The sequence below is a fragment of the Poecile atricapillus genome, chromosome 2 (genome assembly GCF_030490865.1).
Source record: "Poecile atricapillus isolate bPoeAtr1 chromosome 2, bPoeAtr1.hap1, whole genome shotgun sequence".
NCBI classification, from domain to species: Eukaryota; Metazoa; Chordata; class Aves; order Passeriformes; family Paridae; genus Poecile; species Poecile atricapillus.
The window spans coordinates 53,817,018-53,844,391 of NC_081250.1; the positions used below are offsets into that span (position 1 = coordinate 53,817,018).

Here is a 27,374-nt window from a genome sequence, read left to right on the forward strand (position 1 = left end):
TTTAGCAGCTCAATTTGCTTTGACACATGTAAGATGTGAGAGCAAGATTACGATACTAGTATAGTATTGGTCCCTTCAGTACAGCTTCCTGTGTTTACAATGAAAACTTCAGTTTCAACTGTTCCATTGTTTAGAAAAATCTAGTGCTGAAAACTTAGATTAAATTCAAGACTCACTGTTCATCACAGTTAAGTGAAATTCATTTTTAGAGCCAAAATTCCGTAATTCTTGGTATGAGTATGTATATGAATGAAGCATAAAGATAAACTAAAGAACATCCTAAACACTAAACTAATTCTGCAAGTACAGTTTACAGGAATATGGGCTGAAGAAGAGATTAGGTGTTCTCATCCCTTACAGTTCCAAAAAGCCAATCAGAACTTTCATTTTAGCTGCAAATACTGTCAAATGTACTTGTTAAACAAAATTAAAGATTCTGCTACAAGAGAATGAAAGCATAAGAGATTTCACTGACACTGAAAGTACCAGCACTCATGAGCTTAAATTCATGATGCACAGATATTGCAAGATCAAAGCAGGGTACAGAAATAGGTTGCATAGCACTATAGCACTTTAACCCATGCTTTTTGGTAGTAAAACGAACAGTACAAATTCATATAAACAGTCAACTAGATAAATCAGCTGAAATACTGCAGCCAAAGATATGCATTAGTTATATGATATATGACATATGATATATATATATGATAGGCTGGAAAATACAAATATTGCTTATGTAGAGTACTGAACCTATGTAATGAAAAGAACTGCCTTTGATCACCCCAAGTTAATTGAGAACTGGCAGAAGATGCCAAACTCCTATTCCTGGATATGCACATGCTCTGTTTATCCACAGAAAGGAAACCCACCCTGGATAAGTTGATCCTAGCCAACTACCGCCCAGTATCAAATTTCCCACGAGTAAGTCCATGGAGAAGCTAGTCAAAGGCCAAGGACATTCTAATCTGGTAGAAATTAACCTTTTAGACACAGCATAGTCTGGAGCCAAGCCAGGACACACAACTGACACCACCTAGGAGACTGATGAATATTCTCCACCCATCAGTGGGCAAAGGACTGATATCCGTTCCCATCATCTTGGACCTCTGCAGTGAGAGTAGAGCTCTAAAATTATGAGTCCTTCCTGAAAGAAGTACGCCCAGTAAGTAGTGACAGGAAACCACATCCACCAATGGACTCCTCAAACTGTGTAGGCAGTCACAGAAGCCAAGAACTGTGGAAATTACATTTATCCCAAATATCACGTTGTTCACACAGCTTTTGTCTCATACCTCTACCCCACCCTACCTCTGCTTTATTTGGACTGTGAACTCCTTGGCTACTGATGATCGACACCTCTTTGTTTACCCAGCATCTAGCATAAACAAGAACTTCAGTGGCAGTCCTTTGCATCACCTAAAATACACTCTTAATAACAATGCTGTTTTGAGGCTTCAGAACCATTAATTTCCCATCCACTTATTTTCAATATCTACATAGAACAGCAAGCTGAAACAGTGCTGAATCAAGTCCTAGCAATATAGAGACAGTAAAGAACTTTATCAGTAACCCCTCTCATCGTCATATAGCTACTGCCCCAACAGACCATCCTGAGCAACAGCCAACTACACTGGAAGACAGAGAAAAAAAGATTCAGGAGCCTGTAGCCACTTTTCCATTTCTGTGCATATCAATGGTTAGTTAGTGAGTACTGGAACAGTATATATTTTTAAACTCATCTCTGTTTTGACCAGAATCACTATAAATCTTGTCAGCCTAGACAAGGTACAAGACTGCTCCATAATAACTAACACTGTAAAGGCCCTTTAACTCCTCTAAACCAAAACCAGCAGCAAGACAATCTATTGAGACATGGATATTTCAGAGACTCAAGAATCCTGACTATTCTGATGTAGAACATGGCATATTCCCTAGAATCACATCTGCTAGAGTAGATTCCACTTCATTTCAAATCATGTTCAAACTGCAGTTTTATGTTCAAGGTATTTTATGGCCTTTCTTTACAAGAATGAACATCTATTACATATATATGTGTATATACATAAAAAAACACAGTTATACAAATTTTGTTCTGACTAATAACAATAATAATATCAATAACAATACTGATGATGTTTAGATACCATAGATGCTAATCTGCAGTGCAAGGAATCCATGAAGGGGAAGAAAAAAAAAGCACTAAAAGAGAACACGGGCAGTGAGAGGATCTTTATCAATAATATAGTAGAATAGTTTTTACTACTGTATTTTAAAATTTCATTTCACTTTTGACCCACGAATTTACATGCATTTATTTACTCTGTATTTAATACTTAGTTTAGAACACAATCACAGAGCAATTTCCAAGGAAGATAATAGCACATATTTTTCAGCTGACTTTTGAATAAACTTATGAACTTTTAAAACTCCTAATTATATCTGGATTTGTAAAATTACTTCACCAGGTATATGCAGGAAATGTACAAGCTCATTTCTACAATTAAATTTCTTTGGGAATGGATGACCATGAAGATACAACAATCAGTGAGGAATAGTTTGTCCTTTTCAAATATAAAACTAAGGAATATAGGCAACAGATATACAATATCTGAACTACATAAAATTAACCTCAACTGACCAATTTGGAACAGTTGTTGATGAAAGCTAAAATGATGCAAAGAGTTGTTAATATATGATACTTAGAGCAATATAATATTCAAAACTATTGGAGATAAAATCCCCTAACATTATGGAGTCTATGCAGACCTTACATTGTTTGAATCTGAAATGTTAAGCAAATCACTTTAGTTTTAATTGTAATGTGTTTTATTTTCATAAGACACTGGAAAGAAAGATAAACAAATATCATAAACATTAACACTAGGATTTTCTGTGGTTGATTTTTTTTTTAACTTGTGTCTATTGTGAGAACACTCCAAAACACATCAGATAGGTTCAGACAAAATGTGAACTTTTTGGTCTGCCAGAGAAAATATTTAAGTTGGTTTTCTGGGGTTTTTTGTTGTTTTGTTGGCTTTTTTTTTTTTTTTTTTTTTTAATAAAGGTGACTTCTACACATAAAGCATTTATATTGGAATTTTGTAACATCTGGAAACACCTCCTGAGAACAAAACCTGACAGAAGGAATTGCAATGCTGTCAGGGCTGGATGAACATCCATGGGAATTTGAGAATTACTGGAGAATTTATCTTAGAGATATTATATATATATATATATATATGTATATAATGATACAGACATCATGAATATAGCAGAGCTGCATGAATCCTGAGGGCTGGTAGAAAGGTAATCTTACATGAGATATTATTTGTAGTTCTCTGGAATTGCAAAGAAAGGAAAGAAAGAGCTTTAAATTGTCATATTGTTTAAATTGGCAATTTATTGATCTCTCCAATAATTGCTAGAAATAAATGCTCAAGACATCCAGAAAATAAAATAATACTAGTAGTCGTAGTAGTAATTATTATTATTATTATTTTTAAATTATTCAAAGAATCCTGAAGTTGACTCTAAAAAAGATTGCTTTAGAGCTGTTAGAGTCACAGAAAACATTTAGAGAGGCATCTGTAATGATTATATCCATCAGTGTCCATGTATAAATTCTGTCTTAGACCACATGCAATTTGTTATCAGCAGAGGGGTAAGTGGCAAACCACCCTTTTTAGGGTGCTGTGTAATGACAGACAAATAGAAAAAAAAAAAAAAAGGAAGAGGAGCTTTTGGTGTAATTATGACCGTGACTAGGAGAAACAGTTTTCAATAGTAAGCTAGAGGAAAAAAAATATGACAGAACTAACGTATTTACTTCTCAAGCATTGATATAAAGAAGTTTCATGTGATAACTGAGCAGTAAGGGCAGTCCTGTTCAAACACAAAAACCGGCAAATAAATGTACCCAAGGAACCCGAAATGTGATGACAGTTAAGACAGTACTGCCTTCCTCCCACAGGGAATCCCTATCATGATCTGAAAGTATATTCATATTCTGAAAGTATACCTGAATGTATTTTGTATGTGAGTGAATGTAAGTGAATGTAAATATGAGAAAATTTTGTCAAGCAGGAATAATGGCTGGTTACCACAGCAGATTCAAGCAGTAAACAGTTTTGCTCAATAAACTTAAAGCTGATGTGAAATGCAGGAGCAAACAGCTAACCAATCTCTCCAGACATATTAAAAAGACAAACCCCTTAGTGATGAGGAAAAGTACATGTACGAAAAGTGATAGGGAAATATGTTTCAGATAGCTATCAAAAACTTGGAATTACCTTGGGAGCTTGATCCCAATCCAAAGAAGCCGAAAAGCCTAGTGAATTACTGTCTCTTGAGAACTGTTCTCCAGGTAGACATTCCCAGGATAAAACACATTTGTTTATTTTGTTTCATGGTAACAGAAAATTAAATCAGTGGCCTCTGACTACCCATCCTGTTTCCAATCCTCACAATATGTAGCAAGCTACTGGGAGAATTTTTTCTCCCCCTGCTCAAGAATTCATCCTTTAAAATGTCAGAGTGATTAATAAGAGATTAATGGACTCAGCTCAGCACCTTGCCTGTTCAAATGTCACCTTTTGTGGTGTTTGGCGTTCTCTTTTCCTGAAGGACACAGAAGGCGACAGTCTTGATCAGACAAGAGGCACCCAAGTGCACTTGTTGGCACATAAACACAGACACTAACAATTTTCAATTGTAAAGCTAGCAAAAAAATGGTTTTATCTGAAAGAATGTGTAACTCAAGCCTTTCAGTGTTTGTGATGTTACATTTGGCTGAACACCATAAATTTGAATGATTATACTCATGTGTTGGGTGATTAAACATATTTGTGTCAAAAGAAAATCTTGTTAGTATTAGATGGAAAGGTTTCCTTCCTGCTGAAACACCGTCTTCCTTAACCCTTCATAGAAGTAAGGAAGATTTTATACATTAATATATGGGCAAAGTGAAGATACCTTTTTTCTTACAACCTGAATACCTTAAGCCATCATTCTGCCTAGGCCTCAGCTCTGATCTCATATCTGTTTATTAGGAAAAAACAGAGAGCTACCAGCTTTTCTGAGATCAGAACTGTCTTGTAAAATGTGCCTCAAAGAATAACATGGCTGAACTTACCTAAAAATAGAAGGTTTTCATTCAATACTGAGTTTATTTATACTGGATGCAACCAAAGTTCACAAAAATTAAAGGCATCAGTATTTTAATACACATATTTTTGAAGGGGAAGCAAATATACCACCACTAAAGATAAAAGCCAAGAATAGTCAAATTATTGTTCATGCTGTAGGATGGCATGTAAGCCAAGAGGATGGAATTAATCTACTGATGACAGAGTTTTACCATATTATACTGAAGCCAATGGGCAAAACTGATTGGAAGGATTAGAAGTAACAACAGTGAAGATGATAGCTCCATTTCATGGCAAATTTTGAGGTTTCATTGAATTCTTTTAATCTGTACTATATTGAATGCAAAATCTTTTGTGTATTTTTGTCAAAATTATATTGTGATCACAGTCTGACTGAAATTTGAGCTTTATTATGACAAAAAAAAAGAAAGAAAATATCTGTTTCTCTTTGTGTTGTGAGAGGAGGCTGTTGTAAATCGTATTTTTTTATGTTGGTAATGAAGTTGTAATGTCAAAAGATCTAGATTCAAACTCCCCTTCTGCCTTATTTAAAACATAATTTTTAATCCCCAAAACATGAATTAAGGTAAAAAGGTTTGATTGACTGACAAAACTGAGAATAAAAGGAACCAGTTTTAGTGTTCCTATTAAAATGGGACCTATAATGTAGCATGGACGTAAAAGATTGTGTCTGTTTATGCTTGGAACACTTCTAAAAGATATTAAGTTATTATTCTGACAATATTTTACATTTACATAAACTACATAATTTCCATGTTCACTTGCATCCATAATAGGATTGATGGGGAAACAATAACAGGGGAAAAAAAAAAGAAGATATCTAGTTTGAAATCCACAAAGCTGAATTGTTTATAACTTCACCTGGCTAGATCCATGTCTTCTGCTGTGGATGACCATATCTTTTTGTATACAGTACAGTTTTGACACAGTAATTCTCAACTACTGAATAAATGATTAAAAAATAAAGCTTAAATTTGAACATAAAATCCTGTACACAAGAGATATTTTTGTTAAAATGATGCAGGTCCCCCTTCAACAACAAGGATGAATTCTCATAGCCTGATCCATTAAAATGATTTATAATATATATATAAAGTGTGCTGCATTAATAACAATACTTCAGTAACATAAGGAAAAGACTTACAAAAAATGTGATCAAGGTAGAGGGACAATGAAGAATAAGAGGAGACACATTAACAAATAAAGTTTTTTTATTTCTGTGTGAAAATGCATATTAAACTCCAGGACTGAAGAAGCTGGTAGAAAGAGGTCAAATTCTTCCTAAGTGAAATCTTTCAATTTCTCAATTGTATGTTTATGTATGTACAAGAGGCCAGACTGGAAAAAGAAACAGAATATGTTTTAATCTAATAATTAGAATGATGGCCAAAGAGGAATTATTCCACTGAATTAACCAGATGGGTTTCCATGCCAAGCAATGATGCTTTTGAATTTCTATCCCTCCACACAAACAGATCAAATAAAATGCTTCTTTTTTTCCCATAGCTATCCTGAATGAGTAGTATATTTGGGATAGTAGTACAAGAAGTACAAGGTTATTCATTAAACATTAAAATAAATACTAAGCACTGGAACTGCCATATATATGGTGACCATATGTATTAATTCTTGAAAACATAAATCAAAATATAAATTTCCTTCTCTTGTTGGAAAAATTTTGATTGCTGACATAAGCAATTATTACTCTAAAGTGGTAAATTATAGTGACTATTTTTTAAATATGGAAAGCTATGGATACAATAAATGACAGATGGAAGAAAACTGACAGATTCTGCAGATTGAATCCAAAAATTGTAAAGGCTTGTTTCTTTGGGGAAGGGTTAGATTTGGTTTTTTCTTACAGTTCCACAGGCAAGTCATGGGAGATTTTCATGAAGGATACTAAATTCTTGTCACAGAATTTATCGAAGAGAAAGAAGCAATTTCTTGACTCATTCCAGAGTGCTAGTAATTACTGCTTTGGGCAACTGAAAGTCTTTGCTAGACAGTGTCCTTTTTCTAACATGAGGGAATGAAGTGTTCTGTCATTTGAGGATTCAATCTTTATTATAAGCCAGGAGGTTTTGCCAGCAAGAATGTTATTTTTTAAAAATAGTTCTTCTGCTGAGATTCCTACACAATACCTTTTTTCTTATTTCCTACTTTTCCTTCATTGCTGACACTTTTCATAGAAGCCAACCTTTTATTTTGCAAGAGAACAGAGTTCTTGGAAAGACCATGCAGCTCTTTCACTAGGAAATTTGTGTTTCCAGGCTGACTAGAGACATAAAACAGATATAAGGAATTAAGTATTCATCCAACTGCCCTGGCCCTTCTCTTCCTTTAGACAGCAGTAAGTTTTCTGGGTCCACCACTTGCCATTCAGTGCACATCTAAGGCTTCAGCTTCAACAATGAAGCCTATGCTAGCTGTAGCTGGATTTTCAATCATTCAGTATGCTAAAGTGAATAAAAACAAGAAAAAAAAAATACAGCTCAGAATGATGGAATATGTATTAAAGTAGTTCATGCCCTCCACCAAATACCCGATTTACAATGAGTTTTCATGAAACCTTGAATTTTGGTCTCAGCACCATGGGATAAAAATATCTCTTTTTTTTCTTCTTTTTTTTTTTTTTTTTTTCCTTCTGGTTGCCAAATGTGAATAAAACAAATCCTATATAAAAAAATCACATTTTAAAGATCGCTGTTGTTCATGCCGATTTGTTCATGGCAGCTTTTTTCCAAAAAAAATTTTGTTTCATTTATCATGGCAGAAATACACAGACTATTCAATAACATGGCTCTAAAATTTTTACCTTGGGGTTTGGCGAACTTTTCCTTGCTTATCTATGCTAAACATCTTTTAAATATCAGTTTCTACACGTGTCCCATAAGGTTAGGGTTTAATTCAGTTAATGAAGTCAATATATCTGTAATTTGAAAAAAATAGATCATATTTCATTTTGTGACATGAGAAATTCACGAAGCTGAAAAAAGCCACCGAAGGCCTTTTGGGCAAGGACTGGACACATCTATTTTAAAGACCCCATTTTCTTCCATATTAAAAATCATCTTTTTCTTGTCAAGTAAAACCAGAAAATATTGTCTTTACATAACAATCTTAATAATGAGGAATTTTAAAAAGATAGGTTAAAATTTAAGAATCATTGGGAGCAAATAAAGATTCTTAATTATTTTTATAAACTCTATGCCTAGCTCATAAGTATTATTTACTTGATTTATCTGTCAAGAGGAGAAATGGAAAAGCTGATGTCAAAAATCCAAACCTTGTCCATATCTGTAGTGGGCTACTTTAAGGACAGGCTATCTCTTTAAAGGCTTTTCCTTTTTTTTATTCTGGCTAAATGAAAAGACTTTTCCACTGGGTGAGCAACTGAACAGAGCTGTCACATAGTTCTCTGAAAAAACCAGATGAAAACCATCCCCAGATTCAAAGAAAACTTTTGTTTTTCCTGTTAGGCTAAGCTCATATGCCCTGCTCTATTGTTGCATTGCATTGGCAGTATTTTGTGTTCTGATGCAACAGTCTAATTCAGATGCAGATCCTTTTCCTTCTCATATATATACATATACATACATAAACACACAAACACATACAAGGTGCTCCTATTTGGCCTCTTACCAAAACTCTTCTCTCTAGCATTCCTAGGATTTTATACCTTCGACATTCCAGAAAATACTTGCTACTATAACTACTTAAAAATTAGATTTGCCTAAGTTTATTATAGAAAAAGGGGTGTGGTCTTTTTGAGGTAATGCATTATTTTCAATCCACATACTACTTCAGGCAGACTATGCTGTTCCCTGATGTGTTGACAAGATTGCTCAGAATGAGATACCATCTGACACTGTAAATCTGCGTTTTAAATATAAATTGGTCTGTTCACACTGGCCATTTTTCTATCTACCAAAAATGCCAACAGCTTCTGTAGAGGCAACAACTACATTTCTGGGTTTTTCCAAGTTATTGGAATTGAAAGATAGACTTTTTTTATGTGGGATTTTTTGCAGTTTAATACACAGAAGACTTGAAATGATTGCTACTGTGAGACCTTTAACTATGAAAAAAACATTGGAATGTGACCAAAATCTTTGTTAACAGTCAGGAACAGCCAACGGCATGGAAAACTGGTGTTCCTAATATGACTTATGACAAACTTAGTCAATGCCAATGCTGTTCATTGTGCCCACTTCCATCAATAAGTTCCTATGGTGATCTATTATTTCTCTGCCTGACAGTTATAGTCTTTTAGCCATCCAAGATTTTCTTTTCCTAAACAAGTCAGTTTATGTATTTTATAAAATATCATCATTACATAACTCCTTTAAGTATTATATTATGAGGATTAAGTCTATTAATAAATATCCCATGAACATCCACAACATACTGACTCTCTTCACTGAAAGAATATATGAAATCAGTTTAAAATATAATTTATTTATGGCATCCACAGTGCACAATGTAAATAATACATCACTGAGTATATAACCCATCATTTTTTCTTAAGTGTGAAAATTATGTTGCTAAATCTTTCCTTGCCAAATCTCTTCCTGAAATAGGTCAGTTTGCCCCCAGTTATCCCTTAGCAGATCCAGTTTTACACATCTAAACTACAAAATATTCAAGTATACTTCATGTATCTATAGTAAGGCCATGCATTCATTCTGTGCACATAGATAGTCCTAACTGCTAAAGAGCTATAATAAAGTCATAGAGGTGCTATAAGAAGAGATAGCTGCTTTGTCAGTTATATAAAAACCTAAAACTTGGTCTTGCAATACACTTCTCTTTCCCACTGCATTTAATGCTGCTGATGACCAGTGGAGTCTTGTCAGTCACCAGTCTAGTCTAGTCACTATAGCCTATTGTAACAAGAACCAACACCATTCCCAGCACACAGAAGAGGACAAAACAAAAGTTGAAAGGGAAAAGTCTTCTCCCTCAATTTTAAGATGTTAGAAATTTTAAAGCATATAATTTTATAATAGCTGTGTTTATTTCAGCAACAGTGGACTTCTTTGCTTCATTTTGAGTGCATGTACTAACTCCCTGTTTAAATTCAGATCTATTTATGATCAATAATAATAATAATTAAAAAAAACCAAACCAAAAACCCAATAAACTTGCATTACTAACAGATGGTTTAAATCTTTAGTTCAATCATAACAAAGTTACAACTTTTTTCAAAGATGTGACATCACCTTTTATCTAAAATTCTAAAATTTATTCTTGCATTCCCTTTGAACAAGTGGGTATTGCTGAATCTTTCATATATCCTTCGTTCATGGGACATGGACAGCAGATGCACATTCCCCACTGTTTCCACATTGAATGAGTGATACAGAGACAACACGAGAGCAAGATATACCAAACAGCGGATCAACTATCCTATAAACTGACAAGTATTCTTTTATTTCAATTGGTGGAAAATCGACTGTAAACATAGTGAGGATTTGTATTTTCCTCACTACCTGAACAGTTCCAGACAACAGAATTACAAAATGCCAACACAGCCTTCTTCACAGTCAGGTTTTCTAGACATAATTTGTTTGAAGTCAGAAATAAGGCTGTTTAGAACCTTACCCATAACACAGTTCTTGTTCTAGTCACTGAAAAGATACAGATTTGTTTGCATATTTGAGGTAAATTCAATTTAATTTTTTAATGCTGCTAACTAGTGAGTGAGTACGTGAACCAAAGTTTATTATTTTCTACATGAATTAGTTATTTTTACCTGAAGGCTGCTTCAAAAGAAATGCAAACTGTATGTTCAGATAAAAGCCTACATTTTGGATAAATGATTTCACCAGCACAGAAGAGGGAGAATAGGTTCTATATTCATCCTCAAATTTTAACTGGAAGCAAATCTTGAAATTTGGTAGGAGTGTATACAATGCAGGTGAGTACACCATGTGCACATATCATGGCAATCCACAGAAGGGTTGTGGCCCAGCAAAGGGGTTCAGTGGGGAATCTGCAAGAGAACTTGCTGTGTTCAGTAGCACTGGCATTCACTCATACCAGATTATTCTTTCTCAGATTACAGGAAGTAACTCCAAGTTAGCCATAAAATTTTAATGCATCTACAACAATGCAATGTCACCAACAACTTGTCCTACGCCAACAACTATCACAAATATCCTCCCATAATTCCTACAGGCAATGGTCTTAGAGATAAACACTATTTCCCACGTGGCTCCAATTTGCCTGTGAAAGACAACGCAGTCTTGGTGAATAAGTGTATCATAGAGAAATCAGAATTCTCTCCTAACTTTGTACAACCTTTATGAATATATGACAGCTTGCTTTTGTTCTGACATTCCTTCCTGTACCGTACCCTATTAACTTTTTCTCTTAGCATGTACCCTTTAAGGATACCTGTGGATGTTTTAAAGCCCTTGAGAGCATGTGTGTGGACACATGAACTTTCAGTACGTTGTTTAACATGTGGCCTGCATATGGAGAAATCTGTGATTTAAAACTAGCTAAAGATTATCAGACAGGCCTCTAAGCAGCACATAGTGATGAATGTGCCAAGGGACAATTATCAGAAAAGAGAAGGATGCTACTAGCATTCAGCATCATGCATCATTTATCACTAAAATAAACATTTGTTTGTTTAGAGGACTCATGTTTTTTCATGATTTTAAGCAAAACAAACAGATAAAAAAAGATTATTTCTATTTTTCACTGTGACCAAGCCAAAGAAATTTAGACATTTTTCATAAATAACTAGGAATGCTTCCATTTTAAGGAGCCTCATTTTACAAAGACCCTTACTTAGAATAGTGCTTCCAACAAATAGAGGGTGTATGACCCAGCACAGCAAATAAAATTGATTCTGGCAGAAGGAAACAGCAAAAAACTCATGATCTTTGACACAGTGTGAGCTGGTACTCTTTTCTTGACTATGAACAAACAATCTGAACTCTCAAATGGCACAGGTATTTGGCATACAATTAGGGGCTGAGAACTGCAGGTTGGATTCAAAACCACTTGTATGAGATAGTATCTACAGGATTTGAAAGCAATTATCAATTCACACAGCTTTTCCTTCTGAAAAAAGACCCAAGATATTTCATGATTTATACAGCTGGGTAGTACTTTCAGTGAGTAATGTATCAGTTTTCAGCACACCTGAAAATGATTTCAGGTTGAAATCAGCAATGTTTGACTGGAAAAATCCCACAAAACTTAACACATATCACTTAAACAAATTCCAGAGTGGATGCTTTCAAATTACGTTTCCATTTTGAGACTCATCTTTAAAGGGAATGAAAGAATTATTAAAGTATTTTAAAATTTTAAAAAAAAAATAAATTTGGGATGTCAGTATTAAACATATCTGACTGCAGGAAAGCATTTCATATCACAAAAAAAAAACAAAAAACAAAAAACAAAAAAAAGATTGTACCTTTGTTTTCACTGAAAAAAATTTAAAAATCAGACCCAGAGAACAATCCTCTCGCTCTGGGAAGCAATCTTCTTTTGCCTTCACTAGGATCTTATTCATTCCCAAATCCAACTGCTTCTCTTCTCTTTTTTGAAATGCAAAAAGGACCAACTCTGGCCTCCACTTCTGACCATATTTATTCCTCTTCTTAATCTTTTTCTTCATCCTAGGCCTCTTCTCCATCTGTCCATTTGCAGCAGCTGGATGTCATTCTCTTTCTGAGGCTGCTCTATCGATCTGGTAGGTTCCTGAATCCCTGAGTCACATCCTCTCTCTAAATCTTCCCTTCCTTTTTTCTCTTTATTTCATGACTCTTCCGTGCAATGAGGATGGTACATGAAAAATTACATTGTTCTGTAACTGCACATTCAGAGATAAAGCATTATATTCAAACTCAGGAATGAATTCACAAACATAATTTGAAAATTTGCTAGGTTTTTTTTAGGGTACTGTTCTATGAAGGTGGTAATAACTTGTCAGTTAAAACCTGGAACCACAAAAAATCATGCATTTCAAAAAGTCTTTAACTTATATACCCAAACTCACTGCCAGCATTGTATTTTTTTTCTCATAGTACAAGAGCTGCAAAAACTTTCAGAGAAATAAATACAGAAGGGTGCTTCAAATTTCAAAAACAAGCTCGTAAAAACCACACAAATTTATTATACGCAAAGATTAAACCAGATTAAGCAGGACCTACATTTTAAAAGCTTTCCTGTAGGTGTATGGCTTTTTTTCATCTTTGTTTTCTTACTTTCCTTTTTTTTCCTTTCTGAGGAGCAAACTTGTAATTACCTGACAAAGAGAAAAATAGCAACTGTGTCTGGAAAGAAAGCATATTTAGAGAGTGAGTACTTAGGAAAGACGCTTTCATCACAAGATATATTCCATGGAAACATAGTTTACCTTCTACTGTAAGCTACTTTACTGCAACTTGAGTCCTGTCTTGACATTCAGTTTTCAACAAAAATAGACCATGACTGCTTGCCAAGCAAGTCTCCCCTCGAAAACAACCTTCCCTTCCCATGAAAAAACAGAATCTCTGAATGAAATGGTAAAACTAATTTAAAAAAAAAAAAATAATTGAAACTACTTTTTAAATTTTCCTTTAATTAAAGCTAAGCTTACAACAGATCATTTTCCAGTCACACCACATAATGAAAAAGCTTACTTGATAAGTTAAATGAACATTAACATTTATTGGGGAGCCCTTTGCTCCCAGGCATCATGATATAAAAGAACTTAATAAGTAACAATCACTGTGGTATGAAAGTGTGAAATATCAGTTTCCAATAACAGTTCCTTGATGCAGAAGATCAATTAGAGAAAATTCCCATCAGCCTAAGTATCAACATTTTCTATTACAGAGGCATTGTTAACATAACTCAAATTGTTTGTCTTTCCACTTAACATGGATACATGAGACTGAACTCTTAATTTCACTGCAGTTGCTGAAGTATTAGCTCATTCTCATTCTAAAGCCATTTGACTGCAATGAGAGCAAGAAAGAGTTTCAATGCCAAATCTGCTGTTTTTGTGAGTTTTTGAGAAGGCAGGCTGGGGAACACAATCAGGAAACCATTCACAGCTCCCTAATTCTGTGAGCACCTGGTTGAGACCTAGCAGAACACAGCTGCAGCACACCCTGACACCCACCCCTTTCTTGCCTCTAGTATGTGATGAAGGGATGGTGGGACAACTGGGCACAGTGGCAAACAGCTTCATGCACCGGGGGGATTCTGAGGAGTCAGGTACAAGCAGGTTACAGGCCCTTTCATGTGTGCACATGCAGCAGAGGTGGTCTTAAGGCATTCAGTGCACCTGAATAGGTACATCAGAAGATGATCAAAAGCAACAAGAATATAAAGCTTCTTGAGAACAGCGTTTTTTGATATTGCTGTTACAAATAGCAAACAGGAAGTGATTAATACTTGCACATTGCCATGGTACTATTACAAACATGAAGCTTCCAGCTTGAAGACTATATGGAACACCTTTTTCCCCTTGCATTTAAAAATAGGATATTTACACCATGTTAGTAGCCATGTGTCTTAGAGATTTTCCTTTCTTCTCCGCTTATAGCATTTTAACCTACAATGTACCTTTTCCTTAACACCACAAACACACCTTCATATTGTTCTTGGGGAAAAAAAAGCCCACTAAAAAATAAACCTCAAAAAACCAAGCAAACAAAAAAACACCACAACACCCTTCCTCCAAAAAATACAATTCCATAGCAGGTGGAGCCAAAACCCCCTAAATTATCTCAGTTTTTTTATTCACTCTACAATATTCCCTGAACACAAACGTCAAATTGCAGGTGCATACAAAATACTTCTGTTATGACTAGAGCTGTGTATCTTCATAACCAGTGCTTTTCATAACGATGTGTGAAATAAATGCTAACTGAAATAAAATGGAAAAAAGCCCAAAAAGTCCCAAGTGGAAGCCATGTATAGAAGAGGGACTAAACCATGTGAGAACAAAAGGTCACGTGGCAGATGGTCGAGAGGGATGCACCATTTCCCTTTATTTCTTAAACTTCTAGGGCTCCAGCAATAGTGTCTGCATAGTAACAGGATTTGAGTTCATAATACTGATGGTACACTACTGGTATCACAATCATCTGCGTGACTCATCACAGTGAAGAAGAGAACACAAGGAATGAAGGTTAAGGAGCAGGAACTGTCAGATTCTTAAAGACTGCAGCTAGCAAAGTTTATATCCACAAACTATAAAAAAAAGTATTATTTTATCCAAGAATTTAGAGGACCAAGGCTTCTCAGAAGAAAGATTCACTATGTTCTTTTGTACCTTAATGTCTGTATTCAGGTATTGGTATTCAGGCCTTTGGACTTTAAAACTATAACCTTCCCCATAAGCCCATTCTTAAAGCTATCAATCTCAGTCACAGTCAGAATGCTTGTGTCCACTACCCCTATGGAAATGTTCTACATCACTCTAAAACTTGTAGCCTAAATTCACTCATGAACAGTTTTACTATGCTTTTACTTGAAAAAATGCATCTTCCACTCAAAACTTGCCCCTTTAATTTATTTACAGGGAGTAAAATTAGTCCCTATCATTTCTGTTTTGTTAATTTAAACAAGTGCTCTTTATAAGGAGTATATGTTGCTAGGAAAATGAAAGTCTGAATGCAGCACAAACTGGAAAATCTTAAGGAATTAACTGTTACAGAAAGAAGAGCAGATGAAAGGAGAGCACACAGGTACAAGCTTATTTGGGAGCTTAAAACAGATGTTCTGGTTTCTAATCCATGCTGAAACAGTGCTACCGTATTATTACTTGCTTCAGTGAGAGAAAAGCAGGTACAGGCATCCCTACTTACCTGACAGTCACAAGCTCTGGCAAAACAGACATGAAAAAGTTTAAGGATATAAGGTCCCAGTGCGTCTCCTTGGATACTCATAACATTCTAGCTAAGGCAACAAAGAACTTGGAAAAGATTTTCTCAAATGCTGCACTTTTATTCAGACTCTTAAGAAATTTTTGTCTAGGGCACTCATAGTACTTGGTAATTTTATTCTACAGTAGGTGGAAAAGTGCTGTGCCAGTGTGACCATGAGGACAACACTGAATATCCTAATCACCAAGATTATGATCAGAAATCATCTGTATAGTGTGTGCCAGTCTTATTTTAAAAACACACTTCAACATGACATTTTGTCACTATAAATAAAACTTTGCCAATTTTCACCAGGTATGTAAAAAGAAACTAATACAAGTCATTTAACATAGCCTTCTGACTGTAGCTAGATGTATTTTAGTTTAGGATTTGACACAAATTTACAGTGCATTTATAGCTGCATTTGATATTTCTGTAGAGGTTTCAAACATACAGCAGGCAAAGCATAGAGGTTTTTTCTTGGACTGCATTTGACAAACAAAAAAGGCTGCTTCACTGAGCAAATTGTTCACTGTACTCTTCTTCAACCCTCATGATTTGTATGCAGAAGAAATCTCCTCCATGGATTTCAAGAGCTAAGGAAATAAATCTTACTTTAAATGTGTGGGATTGGGAAGCATCTTCATCTGTGCTGAGCAATAAAGGTGAGATCCAACCCATCCAAAGTCAGATGGAAAGTGAGCATCCAGTCTCACCTAAACACGCAGGATGAACTGCCATCTAGAGGTGTCCCCACTCCTTTTGCCTTCACTGAAAATGGGAGCTAAACAAACTGCTGAGGCCTAATGGTTAGCTACAACTAGGCAAGATGACCTCCCACAACTCATGATATTTACAGAGATGCCTTGCTTTGGGATTTTTCTGCCATTTATTCTATAATATTAGATTTGTACCTTTACTCACATTCTACAGCTCAAAGTATTCCATTCACTCTATGCTACAGTGGACTGACAAGAATGCCTATGAAAAATGTAAAAAACACCCTTGTGAAATACCATTGTGAACAAATGGTACACAGTAACAGTCTTACCATCCATCCCCTTTGATTCCCTAACCTGTAAGCGCATCCTGAAGCACAAACCACAAAGTTCACTAGCTTGCTAACTGTGAAGCAACTACACTCAATTTACAAGTCAAACATTGGACACGTACCAGGACTGGCGAGGGGATTACAGTCTTTCATTCTTGAGAAACTGCCTTGTGATCTTTTTATGAAGACTTAATGACAAGACTATCAAGTTAACACTACCAACCAAAATGTTCTAAGTAATCTCATCTGCAAGAGTCATTTAATAACACCTTTCCACTGAATCAGCCCAGAATCTTATTCCTTTTCCTCATGGAAATCTTCCATACACTAACACTGCTGACCTGGCTTCCTTTAATTTAAGGAATAGCTCAAATCTATAGGGACACAATTCCTTAAGTCTGTTTTGTAAGATTTTCCACAGATTTCCTTACAAATTAAAGTTTCTTGGTATGCTGGGGTTAAGGTGCAGTGGGAAGGGTGTGGGCAAATGGGGAAGGGAGATGACATTTTAAAATGCTTTATAAAACACCAGATGTTGCAGAACCAACAGAGTGGAACAATGTATTTGCAATTATCAAAAAGAAGAGAGTTGTTTGTCCACATTTTTAAAAACTCATGGGATACTTTTAAGTCACTTAGTTGTGGTCTTTCTGTGTGTAAAGAACACAGCAAACGCCCTTATAGATTTGATATTTAAATGACATGCACGACAAGGGAACAGCTTGATGTGGTTCAGCATTTGCTCTTGTTACACTCTGTACTATGCTGTACACATTCCAGTTGTGTGAATAATATAAAAACTATGCAAAAGTATTTTGCCCTTCTTCACATATCTTTCTTGAGCATGTTTGAGTTCTATAAAGTTGCCATTGGCATATTGTAAGGCAATGCTGGACATGTACTAGTGTATAGTTCCAATAACAGATGCTGGCAGCTGACAAGAATGTTCTACTTACTAACTTGCACTTATAGCTTCAGTTTCAAGAAACTTTTTAGCTGGAAGCCTAAGAGCCATGTAGATGTCCTATTCCACAGCTGAGAGCAGGATAATAGCTACTTTTTTTATCAATGGGAGATCTAAATATTTTAACACTTAAGACTGTCTTCCCTCTAGTCACTAAAGAAAAGATATTTAAAATCAGTACATTTAAAATCGATCTGTTCTTGCATGTTTGAAGAGCTGTTGCAGATATTTAATGTAACCTGACAGATATTTTTGTTTGGAAACAATTCTGTTTACATATTACATCATTTCAATATTGCTCTAGAATTGTTTTGTGGAGTCTAGGAGACAGAGTTGGAAATCCTGAGCTCTGTGTTCACTCTGCCATTAACCAACTGTGCTCTTTTAGACAAGTCATATAATCTCTCTGTGCCTTGGGTTTTACATCTGTAAATGGCACCAGTTATAAATACTCACATGACAGAGATGTTGTGAATGCCAAAAACATAGCACAGCCCTGAAAAGTGACTATGCAAAAAGGCATCTTCTGATTCAACAAGCTTCTCCCTTGGTGGAATCCACGTGAATTCATATGGCCTATACTCTCTACAAGCCCCATTTTGAGCACTTAATGGGACCATCGCTATAGAGTGGGCTTGAGTAGAGTAATAATAGATTTCCTTCCCCAGAGGATACATAGCCACATGTGCTGACTTCAGAGGCAAAAAAAATATTTTTTTTATTTATTTTTCACCCAATGCAGAACATGGCTGAGACTGATACAGCTGCAGATTCCATTCCACCTCATATTCCATTGATACAATTATTTACTGTTCTTTCACATAATGTGAGGAAACAGTGAGGAAACATTACTGAAAGCATTAGAACCGCCTACAAATCTCATAGGCAAAGAATCTGAAGGCAGAGGGATAAAACGAGCCTTGAAGCAAATTGGACTGCACAGGTGTAAATAACTTGGTCAACAGGATCTCTATAACTACTGATGATGTGTGCATTGGGAAGAGCTCAGACAGCCCTCAGAGCGAAGGCTCAGTTTGCAAGTAATGCTTAATTTCAGTTGCAAGCAACAATGACTTGATCATGAATTACCAAGGACAACTAAGATGGAAGGTTTCAACACCATTTATGCAGCAGCTTTTCAAAAATCTTTAATGTATTAATACTTGAGAAGTGCTGTAAAATCCTGAGATGAAAGACAATGCAGAAAGTATTACAATGCCTCTCCTTTGGGTTGTTGGTTTTGGGGGGTGTTTTTTGTCATTTACAGGAAAACAAATCTTTGCTTCTTAAGAATTCATCTGCTCCTTATATTCCCATTGTTTGTGTTTATGACATAATCATTTCCACAGCAACTAATTAGGAGAAATTAAGAATTATGGCCTAAGAGGAGGCTTGTAAGGAGCAAATGAAATCATACATGTATTACACAGAAGATTCCACTAAAAAATCTCCTATCTGGCTTAAAAAGTGAAATGAGGAAGGCACAAGCTAATTTGTATTTAAACTGAGGAGAAAATTTTCACCTCAGACAAAGCTGTGGGTCTTATTCAATGACCCATTTTCTTTTTTCATATGTAGTGCAAGTTAAGAACTAAGGAATGGCTGGACCAAGTCAAATCAAAAGTCCATGCAGTTCAGTGTCCAATGGAAGAATGTCTGGTTGTACAGAGGACAAATATGTGGACATTTTTCCAGCATATTCTCATGCCAAATTTTGGCCTGCAACTTCCATCTGGAACTTCTTCAATGCAAGTGAATCAATCCCACTTCATGTAACACCCCCATACAAAAGCATGCTAAAGTATTCCTTTGCTGCCTCTCCTGGTCGCTTGGAATAAAGTGAGAGGGGCTTGGGATAAAGTGAGAGGAAGAGGTCCATTAATGTTCCCTATTAGAGAACATTAGGGACTTCTTTTAAGGTCTTTTAATGTTCTTTGGCATGCTCTGTTAAGCTATTATTATAGAGAACTGTTAAACATCAAAATTATGGATGTCTGAGTAGTATTTAATTTAAAGCTACTTTTCCTGTGGTTGGAATGCAGGCTGAAATCAACTACTGGAGCAACTGGACCAACTACCATCAATATCAGTTCAACTGCATCTAAGGACATGTTTCATAGAAATTTTGGCCATCCAGTGGCCCACCTACCCTTTTAGCAAAAGCTCAGGGAGGCATAATGACATTTATCAGTAAGGTGAAATTAGGACTGAGAAAATTCTGCTTTGCCACATTCTTTTAAAACCATTTTGGATCCCCTCATAACAAACTAGTAGTTTCCTCCAGAGCTGCTGAGCAGCTCTCTTTCTCAGTCTCCAAGTCACAAAACATCACATCCCATCCCAGTCTCCTATACTCCTTTGTGTTTTGAACAAGCTTAAAGACACTCACAGGCAAGACAATTGTTAAGATCTATCAAATAAGAGTTCTTTCTCAAAGAAACAACATGAATGGCCAACAAGGAGGGAAATTAAGCAGGCAATAAACCATCTCCTAAGGAAAATCAGTTGGCATATATTCTACTTATTTGTATATATTCTACTTTCTTCTTCCTGTCCCTTGTACTGTCCTTAGGGACAGGAGCCATTGGGAGTGAAACGTAGAGGGCAGGAATACCAACTGACCTCAGTGTTATGGGAATTCAATGAAAGGATATAACAAAATGGAGAATGTATCCTTGCCTACATTTATTATGTAGTGCTTGGCCCTTCAAATATGAGTGAACATCACTGAGAGAGATAAAACTTCATTGTACAGGCTCCATTTCTGAGGTTAAAGGGAGGTTTTATTAAATGAATTCAAAGTTTTGCTTATTCACTATAAACATTTCAAGGATACACTGTGTCAAACAGCTTCTCATGTTAAACACAATATATGACACTGATGTTTTCCATAGTTTATCATTGATAGAACTGGAAGTGTAATAGCAGAGAGTTTTAACTTTCTGGGCAGACAAAGTAATTTTGATAATGGTGGCCACCAGAGACAGGAAGAAGTCTAAACATTCTTGATCTTTGGGGTTAGTAGGAATTCAGATGAATGTGAGGGACCACACATGTTCTCTTGGGAGAAGGGTGCTGGCAGCCTTGTGTAAAACAGTCCTTTTTTGGCTCAGGCACAAAGGAGCAGGAGAATCAGCTCTAAGAAAGTCACACTTCTGGACAGATGCAAGTCATTGCAACTGTGCATACCATATGTGGGGAATGGTAAGGAAGGGACTGAACACAAAAATCAAAAGAAGAAAAGTGACAGAGCCCTGGAAAGTGGGTTCCTTCTGAAGCAACAAGCCTTTAAATACCATGTACCAGGCCAAGTCAGCTCAGGAAACTCTCCCTGCTGCCAGCTGAACTCTCTGGCAGATGAAACAAAGAAACAAAAATTAACAAAAGGGCATTAACAATAAAAAGACAGGATTCAGTGTAAGATCTAGTGAAATTAAGCCTTTTCTATGTCAGCCTGCTCTTGTTAACCTAACTTGAACTCCCCACATGACTGCTTGGGTCAGGAAACAGAGCAGTTACAAGCACAGAACGACTGCTGCATTAGGCAAGCAGGGAGCTCAGCTCTGAAAAGTGTTTAACATTCATGTGCAGCTCTAGCACTGTGAAAGTCTTCTGCTGAACAATTTACAGGTGCAGTGGTTTATTCTGCTACCCAAACAGACAGAGTTATAGATAAGAAATTCCTGCTATAATGTGCCAAATCCTCAGGCATACCCAAAAGCCCATCTGGGCCATAGCAAGCCTTTACCAATCTTCATCTACTGACATCAGTCAGGATAATGAAAAAAAAAAAAAAAAAACCAAAAAAAAACCCAACAAAACCATCCTAGCAAAAGTAGGTGGAGCTAATCTGTGAAATAAAATCCTACCCTTTTACTGGGGAAAAACAGTATGGCCTACACATACCAATACTTTACTTAAAGAGAAAAAAAAATTATCCTGAATGTAAGTTTCACAACTGTTTAAGTACTACATTATAAACTAAGGTCTACATTTCATTCCTCTGTGATGTACTGGCAGGATGCAATCCTTCTCCAAGCGAAATTAATATTATCTTTGTCACTGATTACCAAGGGAATAAACATTTGGTTTAGTGGAAGAACTAAAGCTAGTTAGAAGGTACTTACTGCATCTTGCATCATAGATTACCTCAAAGTTTTCAGTTTTTCCAAAACCAAAAGATTTTGAAGCATATTGAAATAATGAAAATATCAGTTTGGAAAGGATTGTTAACAATTGACTGAAAGGTTAATAACAGTTTAAAAGCAGCTGAACTCTTCAAAATTTTCCACACAGTATCCTGGCAAAACAAAATATCGTTAAATATGCCTTTAAAAAAAGGAAGCTCTAACATCAAAGGGTACTCAGCATTTATCCTCAGAGCAGTGTATTACAGGTGACCTCTATAGATTGAAAATAGGATTACATCAACAAACCTTTCACTTTTAAGTGGTGGATGGTGTGAGATGAAAGGATGGTCTCCCTAACATTTTGCAGTGCTACTGGCTCAGGTTTAAAGGAGCTATGCAACCAGGTATTCCCTGTCACATTCTGATCTGCAATGCTGACATTGATGCAAGAAGCAAAAGCCTTTGAAAATGATACTTTCATACAATGAAAAAACCTGGAGAACTCTGAGCAAATGGGTGTGAGAAACATGAGAGGGAATACAGGTAAGGAGACAAGGAGGAGCCTTTATGTAAATATGGCCATACACTTATGCCACCAGCAGTAACTCATGTCTGTAGCATTGTGGCTTAGCTTATCAGATAAAATGATATTAGAGTTTGAGATTTACACTTCATAGCTGCACTTGGTGTTTTCTTTATGTAGAATTTTCAAACATACAGCAGGCAAAGCATAGTTCTTTCTTGGACTGCATTTGACAAACAAAATATATATTCAAAGATTGAGCAAATTAATAAAATAAGCAAAATTAATTAAAAGGCGTTTCCACCCTTGTATGTCTCCTAGGCATGCTGAGTTGCCTTGCACAGCCTCTATTTATTTAAGTCAGAAATTCCCATTTACTTTGTATTCAGTAGTTTTTTTCTACCACAAAAAAACGCAAAACAAAAAAAAAACTTTAAAAAAAAATAGGAACTGACAACTTCCCAGCACTCCTTTTTAAAGGATCAGTGTTTTCCCTGAGGAAGCATTCTGATTTGATAGACTTGAGACATGCCTACAGTGTCTAGAAGAGACTCAATTTTGTACATTGAGACTCAATACTGTATACTTAAAACACTCATCCCTACTTCAACAAGGTATTGTTTCGGAAACAAAAATTAGGAAAGGAGGATCTTGATTTAGCACTATAAAGGTTAAGTAGGCTTATTAAAGGAAACGTGAGCACCAAGTTATCTAGTCAAGCATTTGGATAACTAAATACACTACAAATACAATTCTAATAAGTTATTTAACTTCCTGCAATTAAACTACAGTTCCCCAAAAGTGTCATATCGCATGCCATCAATCTCACTATCCAAAAAAGTGATTGTAACAAAATGATCCATAATTTTCCTCCAGCACCATATGATGGTGGTAGGGAATGGGTTAAATATATAGCCATAAAATCTTTGTATATGCCTTACTCAGTGATAGAAAAAAGAAAAGAAAGTTTCTAAAAGTATTCTATTATAATATTCAATATTTTTAAATGGTTTACAACACCCCCTTTCCTCGGGGTTTGGTGGTACATTACTGCAAGTCAGTTGCTAGTTCTGTATAAAGAGGTTTACCTCCGTTGGCAGACACTTCCTTAATTCCTCAAAATTTTACTTTTGCTGGAAGAGATTTCAAATCTGACCACAACAGTTAAGGAAAAAACTTGCACTCCAGTATAAAATATACAAATCAGAAAATATATACAACTAACCAAAACAGTCTCAGTGCTACTCGATGAGAGGTATTTGGTTCCTCCTCCAACATTCCAGTAATGTAAAACCAGCGTGTAAGGTAGAAAATAATTTTTCAATTTCAGGAAACATCATTACTAGCTGCCAAAAGTCTATCCATATAATAAGAACTATTTGCTAAAGCTGAACACCTGCAGTTTTATAGAAGGCCTCCAAGGACAGCTGTAAGTATTCCAGTCTACTGATACAGCAGCCAATCAAAACCTGAAGGTTTTGTAAGAGAAAACAACATATTTTGCTAGCTAGGTCTGCACGTACATTTGCAGACACTTGATTTAGACAGGTAGACAGATAGTGAGATGGACAGACAGCTTGATCATTATATAATGCCCTGTTTGCAAAAGATAATGCTAGTGAAGGATGTTTTATCTGAGTCCTGAAAATAGATTTCTGCTCACAAAATGCTCTTGGAAGTAGTCCAGACTGCTGGAACTTTGCGCCATAGCAAACCATCACACAAATATGTGTGTATCAGTTGCCTCCCCAAATACAAGGCAAATGATTGAATAGTAAATAAAAAAGATAAGTACAAAGGAAGAATCTTCTTCATAGTATGCACAGACAATGCATCCAAACCCCTGTCTCTGCTGGTTTCCACAGCAGGTGACCATCATTTCGGGTATGAAAAAGATGGGGTTTTTATTACTTGGTATGCAACTTCAGCACCAAAGCTTTGCTCCTGTTAGTTACAGCCAGGCTGTTACTATAAAGGTTATGCTCCTTTAGGGGGAGTTTATCTAGAAAATATTTGGTCCCTTATACATAAAAGTCCATGCACAGTTATGGACTACAGAACTGCTCTTAATTGATCGTACATGGATGAGGTGACTATGACAGAGCATAGCCAGAGTTTATATATGGAGAAATGGGAAGGAGTAGGATGCCTTTCTCACTGCATGAGTGAAAAAAATATTTCCCGCTCTTCTGCTGTGATCCTCTTCAGCTGGTGAAGGTTCTGCCTTAGATCTCAAGCTTTTTTAACCATTGCACAAGTGTTTTGTATATAACATGGTACATTCACCTTGAGTAACCAACATGCAAATACTTTCAGAAATGTTTCAATAAAGAGACATTCAGAGAAAGAAAACTTTTTTTTTCCCCTGAAATTCCCTCTGTTGCTGTTTGGAGATGAGCTGAAACAACAGAAGCTGCTTAACCTGGGGCTTTGCTTGTCACCTCCTCTACAGGCAGAGATCATGGGCACAGACAGTGCAACACAGAATTCTTTTAACCCCTTTCCACTGAACAAAGAAAGCAGATTATCTTTGAAAATATGTTTCTGCTCTGAGCACACAGTTTTGCCAGCTGCCACTGTGGCTCCATGTGACACAAAATGCAAATAGCATGAATTTCAGAGAAATTGAAATTTGTCTTTTAATAATTCACTATGCAGAATCTCTTGCAAATGGAAGGACCTAGAGGGCATGTACCTGCACCCACAAAAGAGTCTGAGATGGAAATAAATAAATTAATGAATAAAAGCTATTAAACACTAAATCACTTTAAATAGATGTTTACAAAGCCAGGACTTGCATTCACTCCTGAATTAAAACCAGAAATTCCTTCCAATGTACATCTGTGTAAACAAGACCAGCTCAGCTCTTAACTCAATGTAAGAAGAACACACCATCTCCCAAAACTTAGAGGCAAAAATGAATGCTGTTAATTGCCCTGAGAAAAAAGTCAAATGTATTCCTTCTGTTGGCCAGAAATTCAAAAATTCAGTCATTATGCGATCTCAAGCAACTGTCCATGGGGTCACTACATCTTTTGTACATAATGGAAAGATGTAAGTGTAGAAGCAGTTTCAATGAAAGTTTCAGTAACTGCACACTCTGAGAGCCTCCCTCTATGCTGGGACTTGGGTCCCTGTCAGCTATAAGTACAACCAAATGAGAGCAGACCAATCACTCTCCAGAAGAAACACTGTAAAACTGATTTGAACCACAAGCTTATCTTTCTCATATGAAGACTGACTACACTTTTTCAAAAAAGGGGTTATGCCAGATTAGTTAGCCTGCTTCCTCAAGTCAGGGTCAAATTTCCCTATATGGGAAAACAAAGTCTAAAAGCAACTGAGAAACTTGAAAAAACACTCACTGGTACCTATCCTTATTTCAATTATTGTGGGAAAAACTTGCATACTCCATCTATAATATCAACAGATACAAAAATCAAACTACCTGAATTTCAAAATAACTCTTTTGGGTAAAACCCTTACCGACTACTTTCCTAAAGCTGGGTGTTATCCTTGATATTTGGAGAAGCACAAATTGCCCAAAATCTACACTGAATACCTGGAGATATAAGCCCAAACAGAACACCAGACAAATAATGCAGTCTGCATTAAATTAGTACACCTTTTGCTTTGCTTTTGGAGGGTTTTGTCTTTGTCTTTTTACTCTATGTTTCCTGTGAAGTCTAATTACTATATAAAAACTGTTGTTCCCTCTACATTCTGATGAAATGTAACACACATCTCTTGTCCTAAACTCCATCAATGTACACATTTCATTAGGGCTAAGAAAAATCCACAGAATTTAATAGAAGCTATATTAATACTACAGAGTTTGTGTTGCCCATAAATAGTTATATTACCTATTTTATCAGTCACAACAGAACCCTGTTGTACAGCAAGGCACTACAGAAACAGAAAAATGACAACATCCAAAGAAATTTGTATGGTTTTTACTGGACAATTTTCACACATTTTTATTTCTGGCAAGGAAATCTATATCAGTAGCCTACAAGAACAACAAAAATAAAACAACAACAAAAAACTCCAACAACAACAAACAAACAAACAAAAGTTTGCCACAACAACTCATAATTTTTTTACTCTGTAATTTTAAATTGTGAATATTTATAGTCCATAAGCATTCAGAATTCTGTTACAGCTGACCATCTATTTTCTCCAGTAAAAGTAACAATCTTGGGTCCAGGTTCAGTAAGAGCTCAGTATGATGTTGTTAGGAATAGAGTTGATTAGGAAGAAAACCCTTTATGCTACTGTGAACATGTAAAAGTTGACTGTTACAGTGGCACCTGTGTCTAAAGTGTTAATTTTAACAAATTATTTTAATTATGTTAAAGACTGTTTAAAACCTAAGACTAATGAAAGATTTCATTCTATAGTTGGATCACAACAAAAGCAGGAAATTCAGAGTTGACATTCCCACAGCAACCTTAATTCTACCCCATTGTGTATATTCATTTCAACTGAGTCTTTTTTTCTATGACCTCATAACATATGTGAAATGAAGGAAGGTGCTAGGAATCCTAAAATTCATATAAATCAGTAGTATGTTGTTAAGTTCTATTATTACAGCAGTAGCAGTTGAGTGAAGATAGCATTCTGGATAAAAATAATATACACATTGACTAGGTCATACT

The 27,374-nt window shown here is 35.8% G+C and overlaps 1 protein-coding gene across 4 annotated transcripts in view; it reads right to left on the reverse strand.

The window, feature by feature from the left end:
- SUGCT (succinyl-CoA:glutarate-CoA transferase) overlaps positions 1 to 27,374 on the reverse strand; it is a 320,759-nt gene that overhangs the window by 83,160 nt on the left and 210,225 nt on the right. The window contains exon 14 of one of the 4 annotated variants that reach the window (XM_058832256.1): positions 6,404 to 7,624. The exons of the other annotated variants lie outside the window; for them this stretch is intronic. Coding sequence (XP_058688239.1) covers positions 7,613 to 7,624 — 12 coding nt within the window. The 3' untranslated portion in view covers positions 6,404 to 7,612. Of the gene's footprint in view, positions 1 to 6,403; positions 7,625 to 27,374 lie in introns of those variants that run through there. 4 annotated transcript variants of the gene reach the window in all.